The 26,352-nt window shown below is 33.8% G+C and overlaps 2 protein-coding genes across 2 annotated transcripts; one reads left to right on the top strand and one right to left on the bottom strand.

Moving 5' to 3' along the window:
* Positions 1 to 5,918: 5,918 nt before the first annotated feature.
* On the bottom strand, positions 5,919 to 19,358 carry LOC134707014 (ubiquitin carboxyl-terminal hydrolase isozyme L5-like). Its single transcript, XM_063566480.1, has 11 exons — positions 19,227 to 19,358; positions 13,181 to 13,244; positions 12,484 to 12,589; positions 11,838 to 11,963; positions 11,338 to 11,399; positions 10,518 to 10,648; positions 9,966 to 10,032; positions 9,189 to 9,288; positions 8,728 to 8,820; positions 7,721 to 7,819; positions 5,919 to 7,289 (listed from the first exon to the last, which is right to left on the bottom strand). Exons 1-11 carry the CDS (start codon positions 19,300 to 19,302, stop codon positions 7,239 to 7,241), a joined length of 975 nt encoding a protein of 324 aa, XP_063422550.1. The 5' UTR covers positions 19,303 to 19,358; the 3' UTR covers positions 5,919 to 7,238.
* LOC134707017 (CDGSH iron-sulfur domain-containing protein 3, mitochondrial-like) lies at positions 19,354 to 25,943 on the top strand. The gene is made up of 3 exons (XM_063566481.1): positions 19,354 to 19,501; positions 23,559 to 23,649; positions 25,605 to 25,943. Exons 1-3 carry the CDS (start codon positions 19,451 to 19,453, stop codon positions 25,832 to 25,834), a joined length of 372 nt encoding a protein of 123 aa, XP_063422551.1. The 5' UTR covers positions 19,354 to 19,450; the 3' UTR covers positions 25,835 to 25,943.
* The last annotated feature ends 409 nt before the right edge of the window (positions 25,944 to 26,352 follow it).

Here is a 26,352-nt window from a genome sequence, read left to right as displayed (position 1 = left end):
ATGTGTCTTCTTTTACTTTTATCAATAAAGAACCGATTGCAGAATCAGAAAAAGTCATTTAAACATCAAACGATAACATAAATGTTGGTCATTATCTCTAAAAATGATTATGATATCCTGTTTGGGATATTATCAACTAACAGGTATTTTTTGTTACTACAAATAAAAAGTACAAAAGTTGTCTAACGTCTCGAAAAATCATCACAAGAACAAATTATTAGTTGAGGTTGTGAAAATGTCACATATTAAAGGAGCAATATTAGGTTTCAATCCAACATCTTAGCTAAAGATTGCTTACGCACGTCTTCAGCTATCAAAAAGGAAAGAATGTCAACATTGAATAACAGTGAAAAAATGATGAACACGTTGGATGAACGATTCGAAATAATCATACTTATGCAGGTAAAAACAATGATAAACATACGTTTTAACCTACAATATGAAATCAGACAGACATCTAAAAACCCAATTGCAAGTGTTCGCTGTCTATGCATGTTTACATCGAGTTATGTGACCGTCGGCAGTCTTCGGATGTCATCGTGGTATTTAAGAGTTATTGCCCTTAAAGTCAAATTTATTTTTTTGTAAATTTTTGTTATCTTTTACAAAAGAGGGGCGAAGGATATCAGAGGGACAGTCAAACTCATGAAAAGGATCAGAATTATTAAGATATATACACTGAAAAACTATATTTCTAGGGCAGTAACTCCAAAACAGGTTGACACATTTTACTGAAGTGTTCAGGGCTAATAGATAATGTTTGCAATTAACATTTGAAACCTAGATCCGACATTTTTCAGGACAACATAAACTAGAGGCTCTCAACAGCCTGTATCGCTCATCTGACTCTACTTGGGTTTTTGAAGTCATATAAAAAAGATAAAATTAGGCTTCAAAGTAACAACACTTGGCTAGCACCTCATTAGGAAAGGAACATTCATGCTATGTTTGGTTTCATTCAATTCAGTTGTTCTCTAGAAGAAAACTTTTGTATGCATTTCCCATAGGGTCCTATGTTAAACTAAGCCCCAGATGGCGGCCATCTTGGGCATTGGATTGGCGACTTAGTAACAACACTTGGTAAGCATCTCATTAGGAACATTCATGCCATGTTTGGTTTTATTTCATTCAGTGGTTCTCTAACAGAAGACATTTGTATGTATTTCCCATAGGATCCATTGTTAATCCAAGCCCCCCGCTGCATGGCGGCTATCTTCGATATTGGATCGGCTACAAAGTAATAACACTTGGTCAGCACCTCATAAAGAACATTCATGCTATTTTTGGTTTCATTCCATTTAGCTGTTCTCAAAAAGTAGTCATTTGTAAACATTTCCCATAGGGTCCTATGTTAAACTAAGTCCCCCCTGGTGGCCATCTTGGATGATGAATCGTCTACGAAGTAACAACACTTAGTCAGCACCTCACAAGGAACATTAATACTATGTTTCGTTTCATTCCATTCCGTGGTTCTCTAAAAGAAGTCATTTAAAATTGGAATGTGTCAAAGAGACAACAACCCGACCAAAATAAAAAAACAACAGCAGAAGGTCACCAACAGGTCTTCAATGTAGCGAGAAATTCCCGCACCCGGAGGCGTCCTTTAGCTGGCCCCTAAACAAATATTTACTAGTCCAGTGATAATGAACGCCATACTTATTTCCAAATTGTACACAAGTAACTAAAATTAAAATAATACAAGACTAACAAAGGCCAGAGGCTCCTGGTTTGGGACAGGCGCAAACATAAGTCTGATGTCTGTATGCATTCCCTATGTTAAAGTAAATTCCACAGCTGGCAGCCATCTTGGATGTTGGATAGGCGACAAAGTAACAACACTTGGTCAGCACTTCAAAAGGAACATTATTACTATGTTTTGTTTCAATAGATTCAGTTGTTCTCTAACAGAAGTCATTTGTTTGCATTTCCCATAGGGTCCTATGTTAAACTGCTGGCGGCCATTTTGGATGATGGATTGGCTACAAAGTAACAACACTTGGTCAACACATCAAAAGGAACATTCATGCCATGTTTGGTTTCATTCCATTCGGTCGTTCTTGAGAAGAAGTTCAAAATGGAAAAAGGTTACGCCGACGACTGTCGACGACAGATGACGGAGGCCAAGTAATGAGAAAAGCTCACTTGGCCCTTCGGGTCAGGTGAGCTAAAAAAACAGGGGTTATAACTCCTAAAAGGTTGACAAGTTTTATCTCCAACTTCAGGGGTAGATATATCTTCTTGTACTGATTCTTTTCCCAATTTGCACTTTAAAGCTATCATTTAGGATTTATTATAACAGCCAACAACTGCTAAAAAAAAGTCCATGTTTTAGCAGCAAGAACTCTAAATTGATTAGATGATTATATTTTTATCAAATTTTCATTGTTATCACATTTACATAGTTTTTGAAACAATGGAAAGGAAATGCCAAAAAAAGTAAAATACAATTGAGGGGGAAAAGCTTTGCAGAGCGCAGCTGGGTGCGACCACAGAGGTCCAATCCTGAACAGTTCGGCAAATATGGACACAATAGTAACTTCTAAAAATAGTTTGACAGCTAATCACCTCAAAACAATACAACATTTCTGTATAAATAATTTAGAAGCAGTCTAAAGGAGGTAATAAAAAATAGCATCGTACTTTAAAACATTACATTTTTTTAAGTAAAATGTTGTGTCTGGATTACCACTGCTTTTAAATTGTCTTGATTAATTGTCCTTTAACCAGGAAACCCTTGTTTCCACCATTTTTCCTCAACGGTTGGGTCATAACCCCCTCCAAGCCAATCATAACCATCCCTTTGTGGTATGGAAAATTGTGGTATAATTTCAGAGAGATGCTTACACTATTCCACACGTTATTGTCTGGAAACTAGAAAAATGCTTATTTGGGCCCCTTATTCATAAACTGTTAGGAACATAACCCCAAAATCATCCCAACCTTCCTTTTGTAGTTATAAACCATGTGTTTTAATTTCATATATTTATATTTACTTGTACTCAAGTGATTGTCTGGAAACCAAATGGCTTCATACAAAGCTGAAGAGAATGACATCAACGTGATACCAATATAAAACTGCATTTTTTTGGCAGTCGTAAAAAACCTATAAAAAAGGTGGACAGAATTTTCTAAAATTTTCAAGGCTAACCATTTTACCCTGTCCGATTTCCTTTAATGACTGTAGTTTTACAGATGACCTTGGTTTTCCTGTTTGGCTGCACATAATGTATTAGTACACAGTCCTGTTCTATTACAGGAGGTTAATGTATTAGTACACAGTCCTTTTCTATTACAGGAGGTTAATGTATTAGTACACAGTCCTGTTCTATTACAGGAGGTTAATGTATTAGTACACAGTCCTGTTCTATTACAGGAGGTTAATGTATTAGTACACAGGCCTGTTCTATTACAGGAGGTTAATGTATTAGTACACAGTCCTGTTCTATTACAGGAGGTTAATGTATTAGTACACAGTCCTTTTCTATTACAGGAGGTTAATGTATTAGTACACAGTCCTGTTCTATTACAGGAGGTTAATGTATTAGTACACAGTCCTGTTCTATTACAGGAGGTTAATGTATTAGTACACAGGCCTGTTCTATTACAGGAGGTTAATGTATTAGTACACAGTCCTGTTCTATTACAGGAGGTTAATGTATTAGTACACAGTCCTGTTCTATTACAGGAGGTTAATGTATTAGTACACAGGCCTGTTCTATTACAGGAGGTTAATGTATTAGTACACAGGCCTGTTCTATTACAGGAGGTTAATGTATTAGTACACAGTCCTGTTCTATTACAGGAGGTTAATGTCTCGTAAAAGAAGCCAATTCTAGTCATGTTTCAGTGTTTCCCTAAAGTATCAAGCACATGAAATAGGGACTGCCCCCTGTCCTCCTTAATCCACCACTGCAACAAGACCCTTTTATGCATTCAAAATTTCTATGCTCCATCCTTGTCACCTCAATCTATAGAACCTATTGTTCTTGTTCCTGATATACTTGAAATTTTGTCCCAGGCAATTAATCAAGCATTAATCACTCGAACCTGCAAAAAATGTGACTTTTTTTTCAAAACTGAGAAGTGACAGGTCTATACCCCAATAAAACAAATCCACATATCATATACTGTTGAACTTTAATGTCAAAATCTTTTTCAACACTGGTCCTTGAACTATCCACTGCAAAGTTGAATTGTGTGAACTATTATTTAGTCTTGATTCCATTTTCATTTGTCAAATTTAAATAGTTGATAAGGTATGTGTCAGATATAAACACTTCTCAAAACAATTTGAATCCACCTCCTAAATAATGTTGACATAATTTTGAGCATCTTTGGGGAAACCCAAAAAGTAATTCAGATCAAAAACAACAAAATAGGAAGTACACATTGACATTATATGGTGTAGATTAACATATTTTTTTTATTTAATCAGGATTAGGGTTCTGCATGAGCTGGTTCAAATATGTTCTGTATTGCAAGGATATGAAAAGTGCTTGTTATATGTCAAAGTTAATCAGAGGTCATCAGAGGTCAAGTGGTCTTAACATCTAAGTAGTCAAACTACTGTATCACTAGCCTGTCAACACCAAGGTTATAAGTTAGAATCCCACATGTGACAGGTGAGATAGGCTCCGTTGTAAGGATTTTAGAATTGTCCCAGGTCAGGGGTTCTCTCCCCTCCTTTATCAATAAAAATTAGATGCCACTAAATAGTACACTAGTGCTGAAAGTGACATTAAACACCAACCAATCATCAATCAAAATTAAGCCCATAAATGATTTGGATAAAAAAAATTAGGTAGAAAGTACAAAAGCAAATCAGAGTTTTTCTCACAAAATTTTGCAAAGCAGTCTGAAACAGAAGCAGATACAAATGTGGAATATAAGAAGAAATGGATGGAGGAATACACACCCACATCACTATAAAAGTTCAGCAAGATGTGTTTATATACTCCTTACAAATGATACTATTTTGTTGATTTCATATCCTATTCATTAAAGCAGAAAAAATAATCTTACAACCAGTGCATGAAACTGGGACATTGGCATGTAAGTCAAATGGACATATACTCCTCCCAATTAATTCACATATAATCAGTATTGTTGACCCTACACATAATCAGTATTGTTGACCCTACACATAATCAGTATTGTTGACCCTACACATAAATAGTATTGTTGACCCTACACATACAGATAATCATGGAAACATATCCAATCATCCATCAGCAGCGTCTGCAGATATATTTGTGAGGAAAATATATAGAGCTAGTACACATGTGTGTTAAGGGGCCAGATGAAGCTGCCTCCCAGTGCAAGATTGTTTCGCTGTGTTGAAGACCCATTGGTGGCATTGGGCTGTTTTCTGCTTTCCTGTTAGGTTGTTGTCTCTTTGACACATTCTCCATTTCCATTCTAGATTTTATTTGAAAATTGCAGATTTTATTAATTTATTTTGAGGTATCAAATGGTTGCACACAGAATACCTCATGCATCTTTCAAATTTTGCATTTCAGCATTTTTATGTACAGTATGTTCCTCCAAGAAGAGAATTCAATGGGGATTGGGGGACCTATGTCTCTTTTTTGGCAGATTAGGTTCTCAGGCATTTTCCTTAACCCTTTCCTCCATTGACATTTTTTTTTTTGGATACTCGATTCGCATAGGATTCTTTTTATAAAATGCTGAACTTATGCTTTAAAGTATTAAGGGCATAGCGAAAAATAACTATTTCATCAAATAAATTTAAGTCCGATATTCCTATGATATTCCTTTTCATATTGGATACAAACTTTATTAAGTCAACTGCAGACACTTTGTGGTCAAAGTGTTTCAACTGAGGTACTACACAGGCGTCAAAAGGCGTCATTATGGAGGAAAGGGTTAATTAATGTCAAAATATAAAAAAAATCAAATTGAAGTATGTAGATTTATTTAGTACATAACATAAAAGATAAATAACAACAACAAAAATGCAGTAATATTCTCAATTAAGTCATGCTGTTTTGTTTTCTTTTTATAGAACACAACTTCAAGGCAGCTAATAGCTATATGAAATTTGAAAAAAAGACTTGTATCTAACAGAACATCAACTGATAAAACTTAGCTATGTCCTAGTATTGCATACAACTCTTGAAAGCAAACAATCCTTTAACATAGTAAAAGGAATGACATACATGGTGTAATTGTTAAATGTAAGAATGTATATTCATAATGTTACAATCCTTATTTATCAAAGTAAAGCATTTCATACATCATATTTTCAGCTCATGCTTGACAAATTTTACTTGTGAAAAAAAGATATGTGTGAGTGTAACAATACAATGAGTTTTCTTAAATATACACTTACAGCTTACAGTACTGGTTCAACAAACTGAGATAGAATGATAAATAAATAAGTGAACATATTAAATATTGGGGGTCAACTACAAATCAGACAGTGAGTAAAACTGGTATATATAAGAAAGTAAAAATAATGTTATTTAACTCAGATGCTACTTTGTTTTTGTATACAGAAATGCATAGAGATTAGGAGGTACGAGAACAACCATTTACTGTTCAATAAATTTGCCAAAAAGGAGAAATTCTTTGATCCTTACAAAACTGTTAGTTATAATTTATTATTGACACTTAAGGACTGAAATGCTAATTGTGATGTCACTGTAGAATTATGATTATGTTCAAATTGATGTTTCTGACCAGAAACAGCCATTTTACATATAGTTTTTGGAAAAATCAATAATAAACTAAAGCCCAACATAAAGATATTTTACACATATTATTTTGTTTCATATGAAATCTTGTAGCAAAAGATTTTGATGAGATAAGACTTGTTTTATATCTATATCTTAAAGACACTCTCAGTATTGTCCTGTATTTCATTGCATAAAATAATTTTGAAGTTGGTGTATTTCAAGTACAATGTATTAAAAAGACAGGAAGCACCCCAATAAACCTTCGTATTTCATTGCTCTGTATTTAAACCATGAAGGATCCATTTCCTTAATTTTCATTAATGATGAGAACCAGAATAATTTTTTGATGTTTTCCCCCTTCCCCATAGAAAAATTCAGTCTTCCACAATCATCAACTTATAACCTGCCAATCTAAAAGATGGACAAGATAAAACTGAACTTAATTCAACTCTGAGGAAACCTTGTCCTAAAATTGACTATTTCAAATAGATCACAACAACTGTGAGAATAATATCAGTTTACACAGGATCCTGCTCACTCCTATGACTGTTGCTTCTTCTCTTCTTTCTTTTTTAAAGCTTTCTCCTTTGCCTAAAACAAGATTACAAGATTATGAATGGAGCTGTTTCTCTTCAGAAGTATTTCTGAACCAATTTCATATTTTATAGTATGCAAATGAAGGGTCTGAAAAAAAATTTCAAACAATTTTGGTCTTTTTTTTAACTAGAAACCAGTCATCTTTTAATTTCAATCCGTCAAAGATATGCTTAAAGCCATGACAAAAATGAATCTTTAAACAATTTTTCTAGCTTGTTTTTGTAAAAGCATTTAATAGCAATATGAGGAATATATCAGTTTAAAACTGCAAAGATTGATTGATTTATAGTTTTTTAACACCACTTTCTATTTTTGACTATTTTATGGCAGTAAGTTTGTTTTTGGTGGAGGAAGCCGGAGTGCCCAGAGAAAACCACAGACCTTTGATAGGAAAACTAATTCATATTATCAACATATAGCATTACCTTTTCTACTAGTGGTAACAGCTGTTTCTGTTCTGCTAAAATTTTTAATAACTCCATAATAAAGGGGAGATAATTGTGTTTTCTTCTGACATTTTCAACCTAAAATGAAAAACAAGAATAAACTGAGTACAAAAACTTAAAATAAGACAAATTTCTCAAACTACTACAATTGTCTTTTTGGTAGAGTGCTAGCCCAGAACATGTAAGATAAAGGGTTGATTCCATGGCCGGATCAAACCAAAGATTTTTAAATTGGCATTTGCTATGTCTAATCTAAGCATATGCTTTAGAATTAAGAGAAATCACTGTTTATTTTATCTAAGTAGTGCAATGCATCTTCCTGAGGACTTTTACATTGTGATCTTCCATATTAACAATTTGACTCATTATGTCATTTTAGTTCAAACAAGGTATATCTTTATTACATCAACATGTGACCATCCTGAATGTGTTGCATAATGTTAATCATTATTATTTTTAAGTTATTTACGCACAAAAAATAAAAGAAATGTAACAATTATACTTCTGATATGTTAGTCTTTTTCTTTTTTAGATAAAACTCCAGATTTCATAATTGATAATCATCATATCATGGGGACTATCTTTGAAAAAAACACAAGGTATAATTATCTAACGTATACCATTTTGGCATCATGTGCATATGTATATGATTATTAAGGTGGTACCCCACTTTCACTTAAATTAATTTGGCTTGTTTAACTTTCATAAACTTTTGTTAAAGTATTATCTTTGACCCTTAAATAAAAATATAAAAATTTCAAAAATTTTGAACCAACCGTTTTGTCAGAAAAATTATACTGGTTATATAGCACTTTGACAATAACCAATTTTGATCATTGATAAGGTTAATATTCCTTTTACAACATAACGTAATTAAAACGTTTAGCTGACTTTACAGAGTTATCTCCCTGTAGTGTTAGGTACCACCTTAAATCTGAAAACCTTTTCCCACATCACAACTGTCCTACTGATGTTTGCAAAATTACTTTGTATCTTTTCATTTTATTTTCCTCCTCTTGTATAAGATCATGTAAATGACTGATTTCTGTCTGAAGGTTATCTGTTTCCATCCCACTGTCCTAAAACAGAAACATACAAGATACAATGATTTCTAGGCATAACATTGGCCAGTCACACTATTCTACTACATTTGTATTAGCTTCATTTTTACCAAATCCAGCAATGATTTAAAGATTAACCAATAAGTGACTTTGTCTCAGTGTTTAAAATCATCATTAATTCATGTAGTAGGGAGGAACACAATCAAGAAAATACTCCCTCAAACAGAAAAAGTTGCAATGTAAAAAAAATAAAAATATAAGCTGATAACTTTTTTATACACAATATGCCTATAAAATGTCATCAAAGGAGTTTATAGTTCCCTCATATTTTTCATAGGCAGTCATTTTGAGCCCTTTCTTATATGTTTCTTCTTTCTATACTTTACCTCCATTAGTGACGTTAATTCTAAGATCTTCTTTTCATACAATGTTTTCCTATCTGAGACAACTGCCATTAAATTAAAATGAATTTCATCTGTACTGTACCTGTAAATTAATAAAACATTCATAAAACATTAGTCTTGAACTGGCACAGATTTTCATTCATACGTATTTCACATAAGCAATTGGTCCACCCATGTTTCCTTCATATAAGTAAAGTAAGGTGTATGTTTTTTGTTTGTTTTTAGTTTGCTTTGTATCCACAAAAATTACCACAAAAAGACAATTTTCATGAAAATTTGCCTTTTTACGCTCTCAAATTTAAGCATGGAAATTGTCAGCATAAATAATGAAAGACCATGTACAAACATTCAAAACTGGTTAAGCAACAGCTTACCATGATTAGGAAGTTGATTTCGGCACATAAGTGCAGATGGCTTATAAAACATAAATGGAAATACCTATTTTCACTTTTTAAACAGGGATGACAAGAGGGCACAATCTGAAATATCTCGCTGGTATTATTTAACATTGAATTCATGTTCAAGGCTCTTATATGAAGGATTTACTACAAATATCACATAAACCTAACCTTATCAACTCTCTATGAATGAGGTCACAGTCAGATAAACCATGCCTGACAGACATGTACATCTTACAATCATTCCATACACCTAATAAAGTGTTTCTATCACTAAAAGAACTGGAGAAAATGTTTAAACCACAAAATCTAAACTTAGACCAATGAACCATGAAAATGTCATGCACTGTGAATGACTTACTTCTGCATTCTCTTTTCTAATACAGGTCGCACTATATTTAACCAGTCAGCATCAGCTGGGATAGCACCTGTTTGAAAAATATAGACATTGTATTCTTTTACTTAATGTTAATGTGTATACGTCAGTGTAGCACTTAGTATTGTAATTTGTGTTGCCACTCTTTAATCTATATCTTTCAGTATTTTATTTGACTCGTTCTTGATATAATTTGGTTTTTTATTGTCTAATAAAAATACCTCTTTAAAAAAATATCAGCATTTAAGGGCATTTACTCATTTAAGGAGGGAACTGATAATTTCTATCATTTTTAACATTTATAGTCCCTCTTTTTCTCCTATAGTTAATAAAATAAATGGACAAAAACAATGATTGAGGGGGAAAACTCCTATAAGAAGGTGGACTTAATGATTTTGGCTATGCTACCTAATTTGAAAATATTGATTTGCAGATCAATTTTGCTGTTTCAAGTTTGGATCTATCTAATACAGATTTCAGGATTACAGCAAAAACACTTTGTCCCCTGCTTTAAATGGAAATATGTTATACACCTACCTAGGTCAACAGGACCATCTTTGAGACCATCTAATTCATATAAACGTCCTGCTATTGGAAGATACCCTACAAAGTGGAAAACATCATCATCTTTCTTTGCTTGCTTCTCATCAAATTCAAACATCTGTTGCCTGAAGGGGAAATAAACTTATTAGTCCATATTTTAAAAATTAAAAAATTCCTCTTAATTTCTAAATAGTGTAGTACCACAACATATTATCCCACCTCAGGTAAATTATGATGTGATTGGTTTAATGTCATAAAGTGGTGACATTCTATGGATCCATAGGGGGAAGTCAATTTCACATGGGGTTCATGATGTCATGTCTTATTGTTGTATCTCATTCTTTATTTTTCTACATAACAACAGCAGGAAAAGTTCTGTGTACGAGAATTTTGTTATCGGTTCACTACTGACCCCCTATAGACCATAGTCGGTGAGTGAAATCCATAGGGGATTTGGCCTTTGGCCTCATCCACTATGGATTTTACTCACCCTCTATGGATCTGTAGGGAGTCAGTAGCGAACCATGAAACTGCCTAAAACACAAAGCCTTTTAAAGGCCTTGGGTTCCCTTGATGGGTTCAACCTAGAAATTTTAAAATTCGAATTTTTGACTTTTCTTCAATAGTTAGGAGTAAGATTGCAAGTTGGATGGTAAGTCTTTCTATTGACTATTACTCAGTGAACTTGCATTTGAAAAATAAGCGTTAAAATTTGTCTGTCTGATATATATCTGGATTACTTATTATCAAACAAAAGATATAAAAATTAATCTAAAATGCTTGCCTTTGTTTCAGAACATGTCATTTTTCTTACCTTGAAAAACTATTATGGACTTGTCTAATGACATCAGAATTGCTCAACGTTAAACCCCTTAACTAAAATATAAAAAAAGAAACATGATTATTAATAAACAACCTACCAATCCTCTATCTAACATATATGTTTCAAAGCAGCAAAGCTTATTATGTTTCAGGTCATGGTGGAACATTAACCATTGACCCATGAACTGGCCATTCTATCTGCTTCACATTATTACAATGCAATAAAAAATATTTTTGAAAAGTTTAAAAATAATCTGAAGAATGAATAAAGTGTCTGAAAGTCTTTATCTAATACAACATGGAATCTTGAACAGTATTGTTTCATAATTATTCTAACAATGCTTTTAATAACACATATTTTTACTACGGGATAACCATGTTGTCTATTTTAACTTTATCATTCATTTAAGTAAACATGGCACACATAATTTTAATGGTGGTATCTATCATGTCTATGGTGTAGTTTATCTACAGTATAAATATTTTACTTACTCCAGGTTCAAAACCCTGTACAAATTCTTTAAAGCCTGTTAATGTTTCTCCCAGTTCTAAAGCTTCTGGTTCACAATTCAGCAGTATACTCAGAATGGCTTGTGTTGCACATGCATTATTTATAACCTGAAAAAAAATCAAACAATACTTAGCAAAGTGTTTAAGCAGAGTTAAGTTGTCAACATTCAATCAAATGACAAAAAAAGCTCTCATCAGTACATAAACCAATTGGTCAATTTGATTCAAAAGGTATCAGTTTATAACCTGTCCCATGATATAATTAGATTTTGCTGGCAGCTGTTATTTTTTTTCAAGATAGAAATCACATCTAATACTGATTTAAAGGAAAACCTACAAAAATACTATATGTTCTCTCTATAGTGTGAAGACTGAAGTATAACTTTCTGACTGAAAAACTGAAGGATTTCAGAGGTTGAATTCATGATTGGACCAAATGAAAGTTAATCATTTGAGATCAGGCACATATTTTTCTTGAAAAGACTAGACTCGTTGATTTCTGATATTTAAAAAAAAAAGTGTAGAATAGATAGACAGATCTGTGACACAAATATTGGCAATAAAAAACAACCTATACTTTGTGCTGTTAAAGACATTGAATTAGATGATGATAGATAACAGTTCTAACCTGTTTGGCAAAGAAGATTTTTTCTAGTCTACTATCCTGTACTATAGTTCCTTGTGGTTCTGACTCTGGCTGCCATTTAAACAGAAAAACTAATCCATGAACTGGTCTACAAATGTAAAATATACTGTGAAAACATTGCACTATGATAAAATCATCAACTTATATGTAAACTTTTTAGGTAGTAAACTTACAGAAACACCATGGGCATGGTTGCACAAGCTAAAATTTTCATTGAGGATAAAGATGTGTTTGTCCAATACAAGGAAGACTAAAGTCTGCTGACATTTATGGGTATAGAACACCAAATTCAGAATTGTAATTGGTTGATTTCTGATTCTGAATATATGAATATGATCTTTTATGACCACAAGGCCAGGACAAATACATTTTTGTACTAACTTATACAATGAAGCTTGTTTAGTAAGAACCCAGATTTGTTTAAGGCCAAAATTAATAATAGGTTTGTTTGCCCAAACGCTACCTACCCAGAAAAAAGCTGCCTACTCAAATTCTTTTATTGTCATGATTTGAAGAAGTTTTTTTTTAATCAAATAGGCATGAAGACTTATTAACATTTGATACTTCAATTTCTTTTTTTGAAGAAAAAAAAAGAAAATGCCTACCTACCTTCCCACTGTCTCAACCTTTGGGTAGGGTTTGGGCAAACCAAAATATTTTTAAATGTGGCCTAACTTACTTCAAGTTTGCAAAGCTGTCAGGATCTAAACTCCATATTTCTTCCACTTGAACACCTTTGCAGCCTATAAAAAGATAACATATGATTATGGAAAGTTTTGTTTTGAATTATAATGTTTTATTTTGAATTAATTTATTGTAAAAGAGGATGATTTTTCATTTCCTAGGCTATTGTTAATTATCTTTTTTTAGATGGTGATGTTCCTTTATGTCTTTATAATATAGTGTTTATACATTTGTATATCTCAACTTGTTCAATTTGCTCGTGTACATGTACTATGTATGTAACAACTTATTTGATTTTAACGAAAGAAATCTATATATTACTAAACCAGGTGCTCTGCAGGACGCAGCTTTATACCACCGCAGATGTTGAACCCTGAACAATTGGGGCAAATATGGACACAACATTCAAGCTTGATACAGCTCTGAATTTGGATTGTGATCAAATTTTTGACATAATATGAGGTTCTGACATGAAACAAATGTCAAGATCTTACAAATCTATTGCACAATATTATGCTTTTAAAATATTGAATACTACAACCACCCCCCTTTCTCTGCAATAAGTCCAAAATCCGACATTCCTTTATACATAATTTACAAGAAGTGTAAGGGAGGTTTATATCTAAACATACCCAACTTTGTATGTTTTAAAAATGTTTTTGAATTACCTCTCTTACACAGTACACTGCTTTTAGTGTCTTAATTAATTGTCCATTGACCAGAACCTTTTTGCCCCTAATTCCAAAATATTTTGAGCCATATAAAAAAAAAAAATTCAATTCTTACCATCCCTTCATGGTATGGAAACTTGTTGAATAATTTAAGAGATTTATACACTTAAACACAAGTTATTGTTTGAAAACTGCAAAAATGCTAATGTTGGCCCCCTTTTGGCCCGTAAGTACTGCACTATTGGGACCATAACCCCCAAAATCAATCCTAACCTTCCTTTTGTAGTATTAAACCTTCTGGTAAAAATTTATAGAGATCAATTCACTAAAACAAAAGTTATTGTCCGGGAACTAAATGTGTCTTTGGACAACGAAGACTAGTCCGAGATTACAAGCTTGGGCAGTGGGACGTCAGAGCTTGTCCCGTATCAAAAAGTGGATATTTGCCCACCCAAAATGGAGGCGCTGCTTCATGGCTTCTGGAGCCGACTGAGGGCCTTGGAATTATATAAATCGGGCATCAATCTCTTCATTTTTCATTTATCTTTTCATATATGTATGTTTCACCTACCTGCCACCCTTTATTTTTCTATATTTTAACAATTTTTACAGAGACCCATCTGTTTATGCATTTTGACTTTGATTTTCAAATGGACATCAAGTTAAGAGAGAGTTCATGGCCTCGAGACTCAAATATGCAAATATTTATATTTTTTAACCTCCTTTATAGGAGATCGATGTGTTAACATTTAGAAGCAACCACGTTTTTTCACCTCCTTTACAGGAGATCGGTAGTAAGCATCTAGTTCCGACCACGATAACAGTTGGAAGCTTTCGGACATTTAGGTAACTTGCATCGTAAATGAACGAGGTGTTACATTATGGTCATTTGCACGGTTTTCTCGTTGTCACGTGATAATCTTTGAAAATGAAAGGCATAATATGCATAAACCGATGGGTCTCTGTAAAAACTGTTAAAATATAGAAAAATAAAGGTTGACAGGTAGGTGAAACATACATATTTGAAAAGATAAATGAACTAGAGACTCTAAAGAGCCTGTGTCGCTCACCTTGGTCTATGTGAATATTAAACAAAGCAAGCAGATTGAAAATTGACTACAAAGGTCAATAACTCCTACAGGGGTCAATTGACCATTTCGTTCATGTTGACTTATTTGTAGATCTTACTTTGCTGAACATTATTGCTGTTTACAGTTTACCTATATCTATAATAATATTCAATATAATAACCAAAAACAGCAAAATTTCCTTAAAATTACCAATTCAGGGGCCGCAACCCAAAAACAGGTTGTCCAATTCATCTGAAAATTTCAGGGCAGATAGATCTTCACCTGATTAACAATTTTACCCAATGTCAGAATTGCTCTAAATGCTTTGGTTTTTGAGTTATAAGCCAAAAACTGCATTTTACCCCTATGTTCTATTTATAGCCATGGCGGTCATCTTGGTTAGTTGGCGGGGTCATCGGACACAATTTTTAAACTAGATACCCCAATGATGATTATGACCAAGTTTCAAATGATTTGGCCCAGCAGTTTCAGAGGAGAAGATTTTTCTAAAAGATTACTAAGATTTACGAAAAATGGTTAAAAATTGACTATAAAGGGCAATAACTCCTAAAGTGGTCAACTGATCATTTTGGTCATGTTGACTTATTTGTAGATCTTACTTTGCTGAACATTATTGCTGTTTACAGTTTATCTCTATCTGAAATAATATTCAAGATAATAACCAAAAACAACAAAATTTCCTTAAAATTACCAATTCAGGGGCAGCAACCTAACAACGGAATGTCAGATTCATCTGAAAATTTCAGGGCAGATAGATCTTAACCTGATTAACAAAATTACCCCTATGTCAGATTTGCCCTAAATGCTTTGGTTTTTGAGTTATAAGCCAAAAACTGCATTTTACCCCTATGTTCTATTTATAGCCATGGCGGCCATCTTGGTTAGTTGGCGGGGTCACCGGACACAATTTTTAAACTAGATACCCCAATGATGATTGTGGCCAAGTTTGGTTAAATTTGGCCTAGTAGTTTCAGAGGAGAAGATTTTTGTAAAAGTTAACGCCGGACGCAGGACGAAGACGACGGACGACGACGCCGGACGCCAAGTGATGAGAAAAGCTCACTTGGCCCTTTGGGCCAGGTGAGCTAAAAATGAAGAGATTGATGCCCGATTTAGGCCCTCAGTCGGCTCCAGAAGCGATGAAGCAGCGCATCCATTTTGGGTTGGCAAATATCCACTTTTTTATACAGGACAAGCTCTGACATCCCACAGCCTCAGCTTGTCTGGCAAAACCGCCTTTGGACGTTAGAGTAATCTAGGACTACACATTTCCATTCTCAATTTTATGTACAGCCTACAGGTTTTCGGAAAAGGGGGAGATGATGCAAATTTAGAAAATCATTGAATTAAAACAAAGCTGTCCACGTTATTCTCTGCATCTCATTCTATTGCTTCCATCAATCGGAAAATAGTTGGTGGCTATTGCTAATGAGATAGTGTGAAGCTTTTTTACCTTTCAAAAAAACAAGATACTAAGGTAGGTTTTAGTTTATTTTAATTTACAGCTATTACATTAATGCTAGCAAGACAAATCTTTGTTTGGCTTGCTTGCTTTGCTTGTATCAATGTTTGCTCAAGCATGGCAATTAAGATAGGCGGGGCTTCAGCTTGTTTACATCATACGTTAGTTTTATTGGGCGTTATGTTTGAGGTTAAGGACATTTAATTTTAAAACATCACAGGATGACAAATATAAAGTGCAATCGCAGAAATGGCAGCCAAAAAATTGATTTTTTTTCCTCGAAGATATGTAATTTCATCATCCATCTTAAAAGACTGCCGTCAAGTACTTGTAGAAAAACAAAATAGCTATCCGAACACACCTGCTCTGATTTTGTGATTCATTGCATAGGTATTTCATTTGACCAATATATTTCATCTTTTAGTACTGTGATTTTTTTATGTTATAAAGTCAACCTGTAGCCTTGATATATAAAAATGATAGAATCTGAAGCGAGACGATGTATCAACAGTCTGCACCAAAAACTTTTTCAACTACTAGTCCGAAGACAAATATTCTGACATTTTTCTTATTAGTCCAAACAAAATTTTGCAAAAACTCACTAGTCCGAATTAAATTTTATTAGTCTGGGGCATCGGACTAGTGGCTAACCGTGCAGACTGTATCAAATATTCATGCTTTGTACGTTTTCAAGACAAAATATTCATCTCAAACACACCCTAACATAAGAAGGTGCACTCAATTTTCTCTTTTTGATACAATTGTTACCAATATTTAGATTTGTTTTCTTGATTCATATAATGGAGGGGCAGACATGGAAATAACTGAACTTATAGATTGAAATGTTCTCCGTCCATGGTAATTTAAAAAAATCGGAGGTTATGAATTTTCTTCATCCAACGTAATAAAAATAATCAGTTTGAAGGTTTGCAAGCAAAAATTAATCCAAAGTGCGCAATATTCAATTACAATGGAAATTATAATTAAAAGGAATGATTTAAGTCATTTTCCCCCTTCTTAATTTATCCCTTTTATTAGAAAATCGAGTGCACCTTCTTATGTTAGGGTGTGTTTGAGATGAATATTGTGTCTTGAAAACATACAAAGCATGAATATTTGATACATCATCTCGCTTCAGATTCTATCATTTTCATATAGCAAAGCTACAGGTTGACTTTAAAACATAAAAAAAGCACAGTACTAAAAGATGAAATATCTGGGTCAAATGAAATACCTATGTAATTTATCACAAAATCAGAGTAGATGTGTTTGAATAGCTATTTGGTTTTACTTAAAGTACTTGACGACAGTCTTTTAAGTTGAATGATGAAAATGCATATCTTCGAAAGAAAAAAAATACATTTTTTTGGCTTCCATTTCTACGATTGCACTTTATATTTGTCATCCTGTGATGTTTTAAAATTTAGTGTCCTTTAAAACCTCAAACATAACGTCCAATAAAATTTAAATATGATGTATACAACCTGAAGCCCCGCCTATCTTAATTGCCATGCTTGAGCAAACATTGATCAGAGCTCCAGATAAGCTGCGTATTTGCGTGATCACGCAAAACAAATAATAGAAAACCCAATGCAATTGCCGAATGCAGGGTTCAATTACCCAATTAATTCAAAGGAAAACCCAATTATATGCCAAAACCATGAGTTCTCAACCCTTTTGTTGGCTACCGTTTGCGTTATTTACCCTTATCTGGTTTCACTTGTTCATAAATCTATTTTTATTATATTTATAATTGGATTTGTCCTTTCGTTCTAAAAATAGATCCCTGCATCAAGTAGCTGAAATGGGTCCCTGTTGGAATTTTCCCTTGCTCAAAAGGTACACATGTTATTGAAATCATTTCGATCTTCTCTGGGTTTATCCAATTAGCGTGTGTCATGTTGTCATATTTTTTTCGAATTTCTCGAGACTTATCATAACATTCATTGAATTAAAACGAAAGTGAATGTCCGATAAAAATATTGAATAGAAGCATGTTTTCAGCTTCTTTTGAATAGCTAAGGGAAAGATATGATGATAACAACACTCAGCCAGTGTTTTTAGGAAGCGTCCGTCGAACGCATGGGCGTGTTTGCGTACTTTAACGAGAACATTGCTAATAAACACGGGACTTTGTCAGTTGCCGTTAGAAAATGTGAAAGGCCAAATCAATTATGAAATTTTCGTTTTACGGTTAATGAGTGAATACACACACAGGCACTCCTCTCTGAATTTGTATATAAAGGTATATAAGAGAAAAAAGATCTGAGACGAGTGCCTGGATATACACATATATCCGTTATTTACAGTTTACATAAGTTGTGAGAAAATACAAAACTGGCAGAAGGTTTGCAACTGGACACAAATTAAACCTACAATTGCTCGTCAGTGAATTAAGAAAATAAAACAGCTATCGCACATATTATTCAAAGAAAGAAACATATTTAAGATGGAAAAACATCAGGGGTTGATATTGCCTAAATCTTCAATAGTGTGTTGATGACAACACCCAATACATTAAGGAGCTTGGTGGTAAAAAACCCAATTTGATATTAACTTGAGGGGTGAATTGGAATTGATAATGCAATTAAAAATCTTTATCACCCAATTAAATAAGAAAATGGTGGGTAAAACCCCCAATTTGTGAATTCTTATCTGGAGCTCTGATTGATACAAGCAAAACAAGCAAGCCAAACAAAGATTTGTCTTGCTAGCATTAATGTAATAGCTGTAAATATAAACACAGCACTGGCACTTCGTGTTATGCAGCAGAAGACATTCTTCTTTTTTTTTCTTGTTTTTTAAATGTAGACCTACCAAAACCTCTAATTAATTCAGTGAATACGCCTGGGTCACTTTCTATGAGACACCAGTCTCCTGCGCTTGATGCCATTTGAAAATAGAAACCGGAAGTAGCACATGTACTTATGGTATAGTGTTCATTCAAGAACTCTCAAATGCGATTTTCGGCTCGCCCCACATAAAGTCCCAGAAATGTCATTTTAAATCAATCCTTTACCAGTACAATCCACAAATAAATAATGACAACAAGCGAACAAACAAACAAGAAGCTTTATCCAGCTGTTGCAATGGTAGATATATTTCTTTTTGAACATATATTTTTTTCTGCTTGTGTGTATTTACTTCCTTTTTGAGGAACACTAAAACTTGGTCGAGGTTGCCACAAAATCAAAAATGCTTCAATTATTAGTAGCCTGTGTTGCTTACCTGATATTTTTATTTACAATTGATGCATGCTTCGGTTTCAGAGATATAAGTCAAAAACTGACCCCCCCCCCCCCCCCCCCCATGTTCTTTTATTAGCCATGTCTGCCATGTTGGTTGGCAGGTAGGGTCATCAGACACATTTTAAAAACTATATACCCTATTAATGCTGACTGTAGCCAAGTTTGGCTTAACTTGTATCAGTTGTTTCATGAGAAGACTTTTGTAAGAGATTACAAAAATCTACGAAAAATTGTTAAATTTTACTTTAAACAGTGACAACTCCTTATGGGGTCGATTGAAAATTATGGTCACGTCAACTTATTTGTAGATCGTACTTTGCTGAATATTATTGCTGCTGTCTATCTATAATAATAACCAACATGGTTTCTTATCCCTTCTGTAGCCATTTTTGTACGAATTTTTCAAATTTCAATTGGAGCAAAACTACAGATATAATGAATAATTGAGATATGTCATTTTGTACATATACCAAGGGGAAACTTTATAATGCAAAGCATCCTTATTAACTGTTGCATTGCGTTTAATAGAAAAAGAGTACATTGTGGCAAATAAACCAATATTTTTATAGAAAATCCACAGCCTTTAAAACAGAGATTTTTGTTATAAAATTTTAAAGATAGATTGCTCACTTGCTTTTCTATGACGTGCTAGTTTTATTTTTTTTAAAAGTTCTTTTATCAACCTGTAAATTCCAAAAAACCTTGTGCTGAGTCACTAAAGTCGAGCGCACCCTTAAAGGTGTACTTGATTTGGTCCATATTTTTTATTTGTTTGAACCAATTGCTTGTTTTTAGGAAATCAATACTAACACTGCATGCAGTAATCCTATACCTATCAGTCATCAAATTGCCAAATATTAGAATGCAAGAATAAAGGCTGTGGATTTTCTATAAAATTTCCATATGTTAAGCATTGAATCAACACAAGGGTTCATAATCCTTAAAAGTTTAAATGCTTTTGTTTCAGAGATACATGTATAAGCCAAAAACTGCATTTTACCCCTATGTTCTATTATTAGTCATGACGGCCATATTGGTTGGAAGGCGGTGTCATAGCACTCATTTTTAAAACTAGATACCCTAATAATGATTGTGACTAGGTTTGGATTACTTGGTCTCAGCAGTATCAGAGGAGAAGATTTTTGTAAGATTACAAAAATTTACAAAAAAATGTTAAAAATTGACTATAAAGGACAGTAACTCCTAAAAAGGTCAATTGAGCATTTTGGTCATGTTGACTTATGTGTAGATCTTACTCCGCTGAACATTATTGCTGTTTACGTTTTATATCTATCTATAATAATATTCAAGATAATAACCAAAAACTGTAAAATTTCCTTAAAATTACCAATTCTGGGATAGCAACCCAACAATATGTTGTCTGATTTGTATGAAAAATTTCAGGGCAGATAGATTTTTGACCTGATGAACAATTTTACCCCACTCAGATTTGCTCTAAAAGCTTCGGTTTCAGAGATATAAGCCAAAATCGTCATTTTACCCCTATGTTCTATTACTAGCAATGGCGGTCATCTTCATTGGTTGGTCGGGTCACCTGACACATTTTTAAACCAGACAGCCAATGATGATTGTGTCCAAGTTTGGTCAAATTTTAACGAATAGTTTTAGAGCAGAAGATTTTTGTAAAAATTAACGGATGATGGACGCCGGACAACAACGCCTGACGACCGACGAAGGATGCCAAGTGATGATAAAATCTTGATTGGCCCATCGGGACAGGTGAGCTTAAAAGAAGATGTGGTATGATTTCCAATGAGTTAACTTTCCACAAGAGACCAAAATTACACAGAACTTATAAAAAAAGAAGATGTGGTATGATTGCCAATGAGACAACTATCCACAAACATTAACAACTATAGGTCACCGTACGACCTTCAACAATGAGCAAAGCCTATACCGCATAGTCAGCTATAAAAGGCCCCGATAAGACAATGTAAAACAATTCAAACGAGAAAACAAACGGCCTTATTTATGTAAAAAAATAAACGAAAAACAAATATGTAATACATAAACAAACGACAACCACTGAATTACAGGCTCCTGACTTGGGAAAGGCACATACATAAATAATGTGGCGGGGTCAAGCATATTAGCGGGATCCCAACCCCCCTAACCTGGGACAGTGGTATAACAGTACAACATAAGAACTAACTATAAAAATTAGTTGAAAAAAGCTTAACTCATCAGATGGACCAAAATACAAGTGAACGTGACCGGGTACTTATACATCCCGACACAAAAAGACACAATGAACAGATCTGAAAGTACTCGCAGTTATCTGACAGCTAGTTCAAAGCCACTTACAACTATTAAAAAAATCATGCATCTTAGACTAAACTATCAATCCGTACACATCCAACATCCAATGGATTTAGTGTAAAGACGTCATAAACAGCCAGAGAAAAACATGACCTTGTGCAATGCCAAGTTACAGGTATCGACAGATTAATATTTAGTTAGCTTTTAATCTTCTGATAACAAAATCAATACTTATACCAATAAAAACAATATTCAATGACCTTATTACAGTGTTGAATCAGTGTTTGGTAACCTTTTAGAATAAGTTACCCACTATAGGTCACTCTACGGCCTTCAACATAGTCAGCTATAAAATTCCCCGAAATGACAATGTTAAACAAAATTTTGTTTACGGTTAAAACAATAGATTTATACAAAAAGAAATCATCTGAATAAACTAAAGATCCGTAGAAAATAGAGAAAAATGGCAAACGGTTCTTTTAATAACCCCCCTTTTTATCAAACATACCTTTACAGTGTATTTTTTATTTAAAATGTAAACATTTAAACTTTTTATCCTGTTAAGACAGAAAAATCTCTATTATGTATTTATATATATGTATTGTCCTTTCAGTTGAGTCTAAAATAGAATTATAGAATCTAGATAATATTAGCATATAGTGTCGACTCTACATAAATATTGATTCATTCATCACAGACACTTCCTTGACTCTAAATTATTCTTCTTGTCGCAAATGTGTTTCTTCTTGAATGTCTTCTTGACACTTCTTGTCGCTAATAAATGAGACCCGACACACAATGTTTTGTAACATCGCCCTTGCACTGTTACTTTAGAGCTACAGACCAACAGGACTGAATACAGTATTGTGTGTTGTTAATAAATCGCGTCTGGCGTAAATACACAATTTAATCCTGGTATCTATGATGAGCGTATTTACAAACACTGGGTCGATTCCACTGCTGGTGGAGTTGTAATTCCCAAAGGGTATCACCAGCCCAGTGGTCCTCCGACTCCTGGCGATGCTCTAAAACTTCGTATTTTATTTAGCCATTATATTTTTTGGGGGGAATCGAGCGTCACTGATGAGTCTTTTGTAGAAGAAACGCGCGTCTAGCGAATATCCAAAATTTAATCCTGGTAACTATGATAAGTTTATTTTCAATTACACTGGGTATCATATGAAAAGTTAACCCAAACCAATCACCATGCAATTTGTTGTTATCTCCGGTTATGGTGGCAATTAATGACTAGAATACCATAAATAGGTCACGATCTAGATGACCTATATTTAATCTGACTTTTATAATTATTAAAGTAACTTTCTTCCTGTGTACTTCAACTACTAGTACATCATGCAGGCTGTTCATTGAAGTTTGACAACTTCGCAATATGGGTGAAATTTCCATTTTCATGTTTAGTGTTACTTTGAAAAATAATCGGCAATATAAATAATCAGTTATCCCCTTCAAATAGATGAAAAATCTAGGGGATTCCGGATTTCATCACCTCCGGTCAAATGTAAATGCCAGGATGTCCGGATCTGAGAATCATGATTGGTCTTTTAAATGAGATTTACTGAACAAGACAAACAAGTATAAACGAATATATTCTGTGTTTTAGTATGGACCTTATACAGTTAAAAACGTCAAAGAAGGTGAACAGAAACTATGGTGTGCTTGTGGTCTGAGCAAACAACAGCCTTGGTGTGACGGTAAGTCTTAATGTAATCTAGAACAATGATTAGTCCGAGATTGCATTGAAGTCTGACTCCCGTCGAAAAATGAATAAAAAAAGTGTGATGCTTTATTCATCTGTATGAAAGTGGATAAATTAGATTCGAAATCAATGTTTTGAAAAAAAGTCAATTAAGGTGTTTTGTATATGGACTGCGCTCAAGTAGACGAGAATCTACTTATATTTTCGCAATGCTCAAAAGAGTGTAGTAATCAGCCGCAATCCCAGTTTAGCGTACTACAGATGACATCATACAGTTGCAACAATTCCCCTAAAAACTGAGACGTAAAAGCAGTAACTAGAATAATTTCTCTGTCTCTGTTGTAAGATATCTCGCTCAAAACAGGAAAATATGAAACTCTTAATATTTTAATGCTTCCGAAGCTTTTCTGGCTTTACCTTCAACTGCAAAGCTCAAATTTGAATATTTGAAAGCCAAGAATGACCAGGGATGTATGAACAAATGAAGGCCTATTGAAATAGTGACGAAAAAAACCCAATAAAAGCCAAATCCATCTTAGCCGGTCATTTTTACTTGGTTGAGTTGAAACTTTAGTTTCTTTCTAATTTTATTCTTTTTGTAAACGGACAAATTTGGAAGGTTTGTTATAAATAATGTCAGTACCGAACTATACTGACTATTAAGCTGATGATAGTGTGTTCAATACAATCGAGGGATTGATAGTCCACCAGCGGCATCGACCAAGTGCTGTAAAACATGCACCTAGGGACGGAATAGTTTATTTTTGAGCATATATATGGACATTTTTATAGTAACTCAAACTTTACGTAGACCAGTGAATAACAGTTAATATGCAGTTGAAAATCATGTTGCGGTCATAAAGCTGACAAAAAAATAATTCGTGAAATGATCCCCGGTTATAATCTTGATTGATAGTCGTAACCATCTTCAAACCATTGCCTATTCAGAAACAAAACCTAAATAATTTTACGAAAATAACCATTGAAAATCGGGAAAATAATTAAGTGAAGTTCAACTAGATATCAAACTTTGGTTAAAAGATACGTTTACGATGATAAGGGGTAAATGTACGGTTGTTGACATCCTTTCGCCGTCAAACATGGTCACCATTGCCACTTAAAATAGAAAACTTAACTAAAAACGTGAACGATTTGGCTTGGATATTAAAAAGAAAATTGTGCATCCCCAAACTTACCCTATAACTAGCTATCGCCAAATATATCCACAAGTAATGCTCGGCGATGACTTTTTTGGTTGTTAAATGAACGTAAATAAGTCTTGATACTCATTTGCAATTATGCATGGTTGATGCCCAGTCCGCCTTTAAGTATATATCACCGTTACTAACACAAATTGTAAAAACTCATGTAAAGTACTAAACGCTTCAGATAAAAACACCATTCAGGATTCTCTTTTACCTGTTATTCATGGCGCAATAATTTTGAAAAGACTATCCTGGCCTTGCTAGAGGTGGGAAATGTTTCCCCTGAACAGGATGAAAATGATATTCTGTGACACAAAATGCAGGAGAAAAAAGCATCGTAGCAACAAATGAAAATAAATATCCTATTTGCAAAAAATACCGGTGCGACCTCCAAGAATACACAATGGTCGTTTCCTTATAACATCAACTGCATTCAAAAATAATAATCACCTAAGTGGTTTCGGGAAGGTGTGTTCGTCTCGCGTGTGAGAGGTCTACGGTTCGATTCCAGTTTGATAGTCCCCTTGGGTAACGATACTAACAGTGTTCTTGTGTTTAAGTTAAACTCATGGTACATAATGTTCTGTCTGATAGCACTTAGTATCAACATAGATGTATAAACCCATACATTTGATGTGTAGAACACCCCAAACCAACATAATATACGAGGTAGTTAAACGTTACGGACTGCATTGAGCTGCTTGTATATTTTTTTGTTTTTTGTTTATCACTTTTCTACTTACAGGTTCACATAAGGGGACTGGAATTAAACCTGTAAAATGGACAGTTAATAAGGCTCAGAGACTTTACCAGATTTGTGCATGTAAATATACAAAGGACCCACCCTATTGTGATGCCACTCACACAAACTTACCAACTGAAATATTGGACAGACAGGAACATTGTGAAGACAGAGCTGGACATGAACCCACAAAAAAATTATGCACAGGATGTGGCTGGATACCGGATTTTTAATTAGTAAAATGAAATAAATACTGAGTGTTAATTGTTATCACCATCACATATATAATTATATATTACTTGTACCATTATTTCATGATTTACTATTGCTAATTCAAAACGATCAACTTCACTTTACTTTTGTACACAAAATATTTATGAATGTGATTTCTACTCTGGGTTCAAAGTAAAAGGTACTGCACGTCTTCTTTTTCGTCACAACTTTACGGACAGTGTAGTTTTGACACCTCCATAAAATAGGAAAGGCAGTGTGGAAGTATTGTTCGGAAATCCACCCAAAAGTGGTAAATTACATCTACACTCATATTTGTGGATATTTATATAACTAACAACGATAAAGAGGTGTCGTTTCAATCATGTTTTCTAAATTTATAACTTAATAAAAGTATTATATCGCCTTGCACGCTTTGGGATTAGCATCGATTTGCTAGTTTTAAGATTTGCAGTTTAATATGTAAAAAAATCAATAGTCACTTATATAAGAGTTAAGGTAGCTATAATTTTGAAACAAA

The sequence above is a fragment of the Mytilus trossulus genome, chromosome 2 (assembly GCF_036588685.1).
Source record: "Mytilus trossulus isolate FHL-02 chromosome 2, PNRI_Mtr1.1.1.hap1, whole genome shotgun sequence".
NCBI classification, from domain to species: domain Eukaryota; kingdom Metazoa; phylum Mollusca; class Bivalvia; order Mytilida; family Mytilidae; genus Mytilus; species Mytilus trossulus.
Note: the sequence above shows the minus strand (reverse complement) of the source record. Positions and strands in the feature narration are given on the sequence as shown.

What these genes read in the sequence shown, in the direction of transcription:
- LOC134707017 (XM_063566481.1), top strand. Translation starts at nt 19,451, where the DNA reads ATGACAACAAGCGAACAAACAAACAAGAAGCTTTATCCAGCTGTTGCA. An exon ending in TTTATCCAGCTGTTGCAATG is followed by an intron (nt 19,502 to 23,558) that starts GTAGATATATTT and finishes TCTGTGTTTTAG; the next exon opens with TATGGACCTTATACAGTTAA. An exon ending in ACAACAGCCTTGGTGTGACG is followed by an intron (nt 23,650 to 25,604) that starts GTAAGTCTTAAT and finishes TTCTACTTACAG; the next exon opens with GTTCACATAAGGGGACTGGA.
- LOC134707014 (XM_063566480.1), bottom strand. Translation starts at nt 19,302, where the DNA reads ATGGCATCAAGCGCAGGAGACTGGTGTCTCATAGAAAGTGACCCAGGC. An exon ending in TGAATTAATTAGAGGTTTTG is followed by an intron (nt 13,245 to 19,226) that starts GTAGGTCTACAT and finishes ATCTTTTTATAG; the next exon opens with GCTGCAAAGGTGTTCAAGTG. An exon ending in TACAGGGTTTTGAACCTGGA is followed by an intron (nt 11,400 to 11,837) that starts GTAAGTAAAATA and finishes TTTATATTTTAG; the next exon opens with TTAAGGGGTTTAACGTTGAG.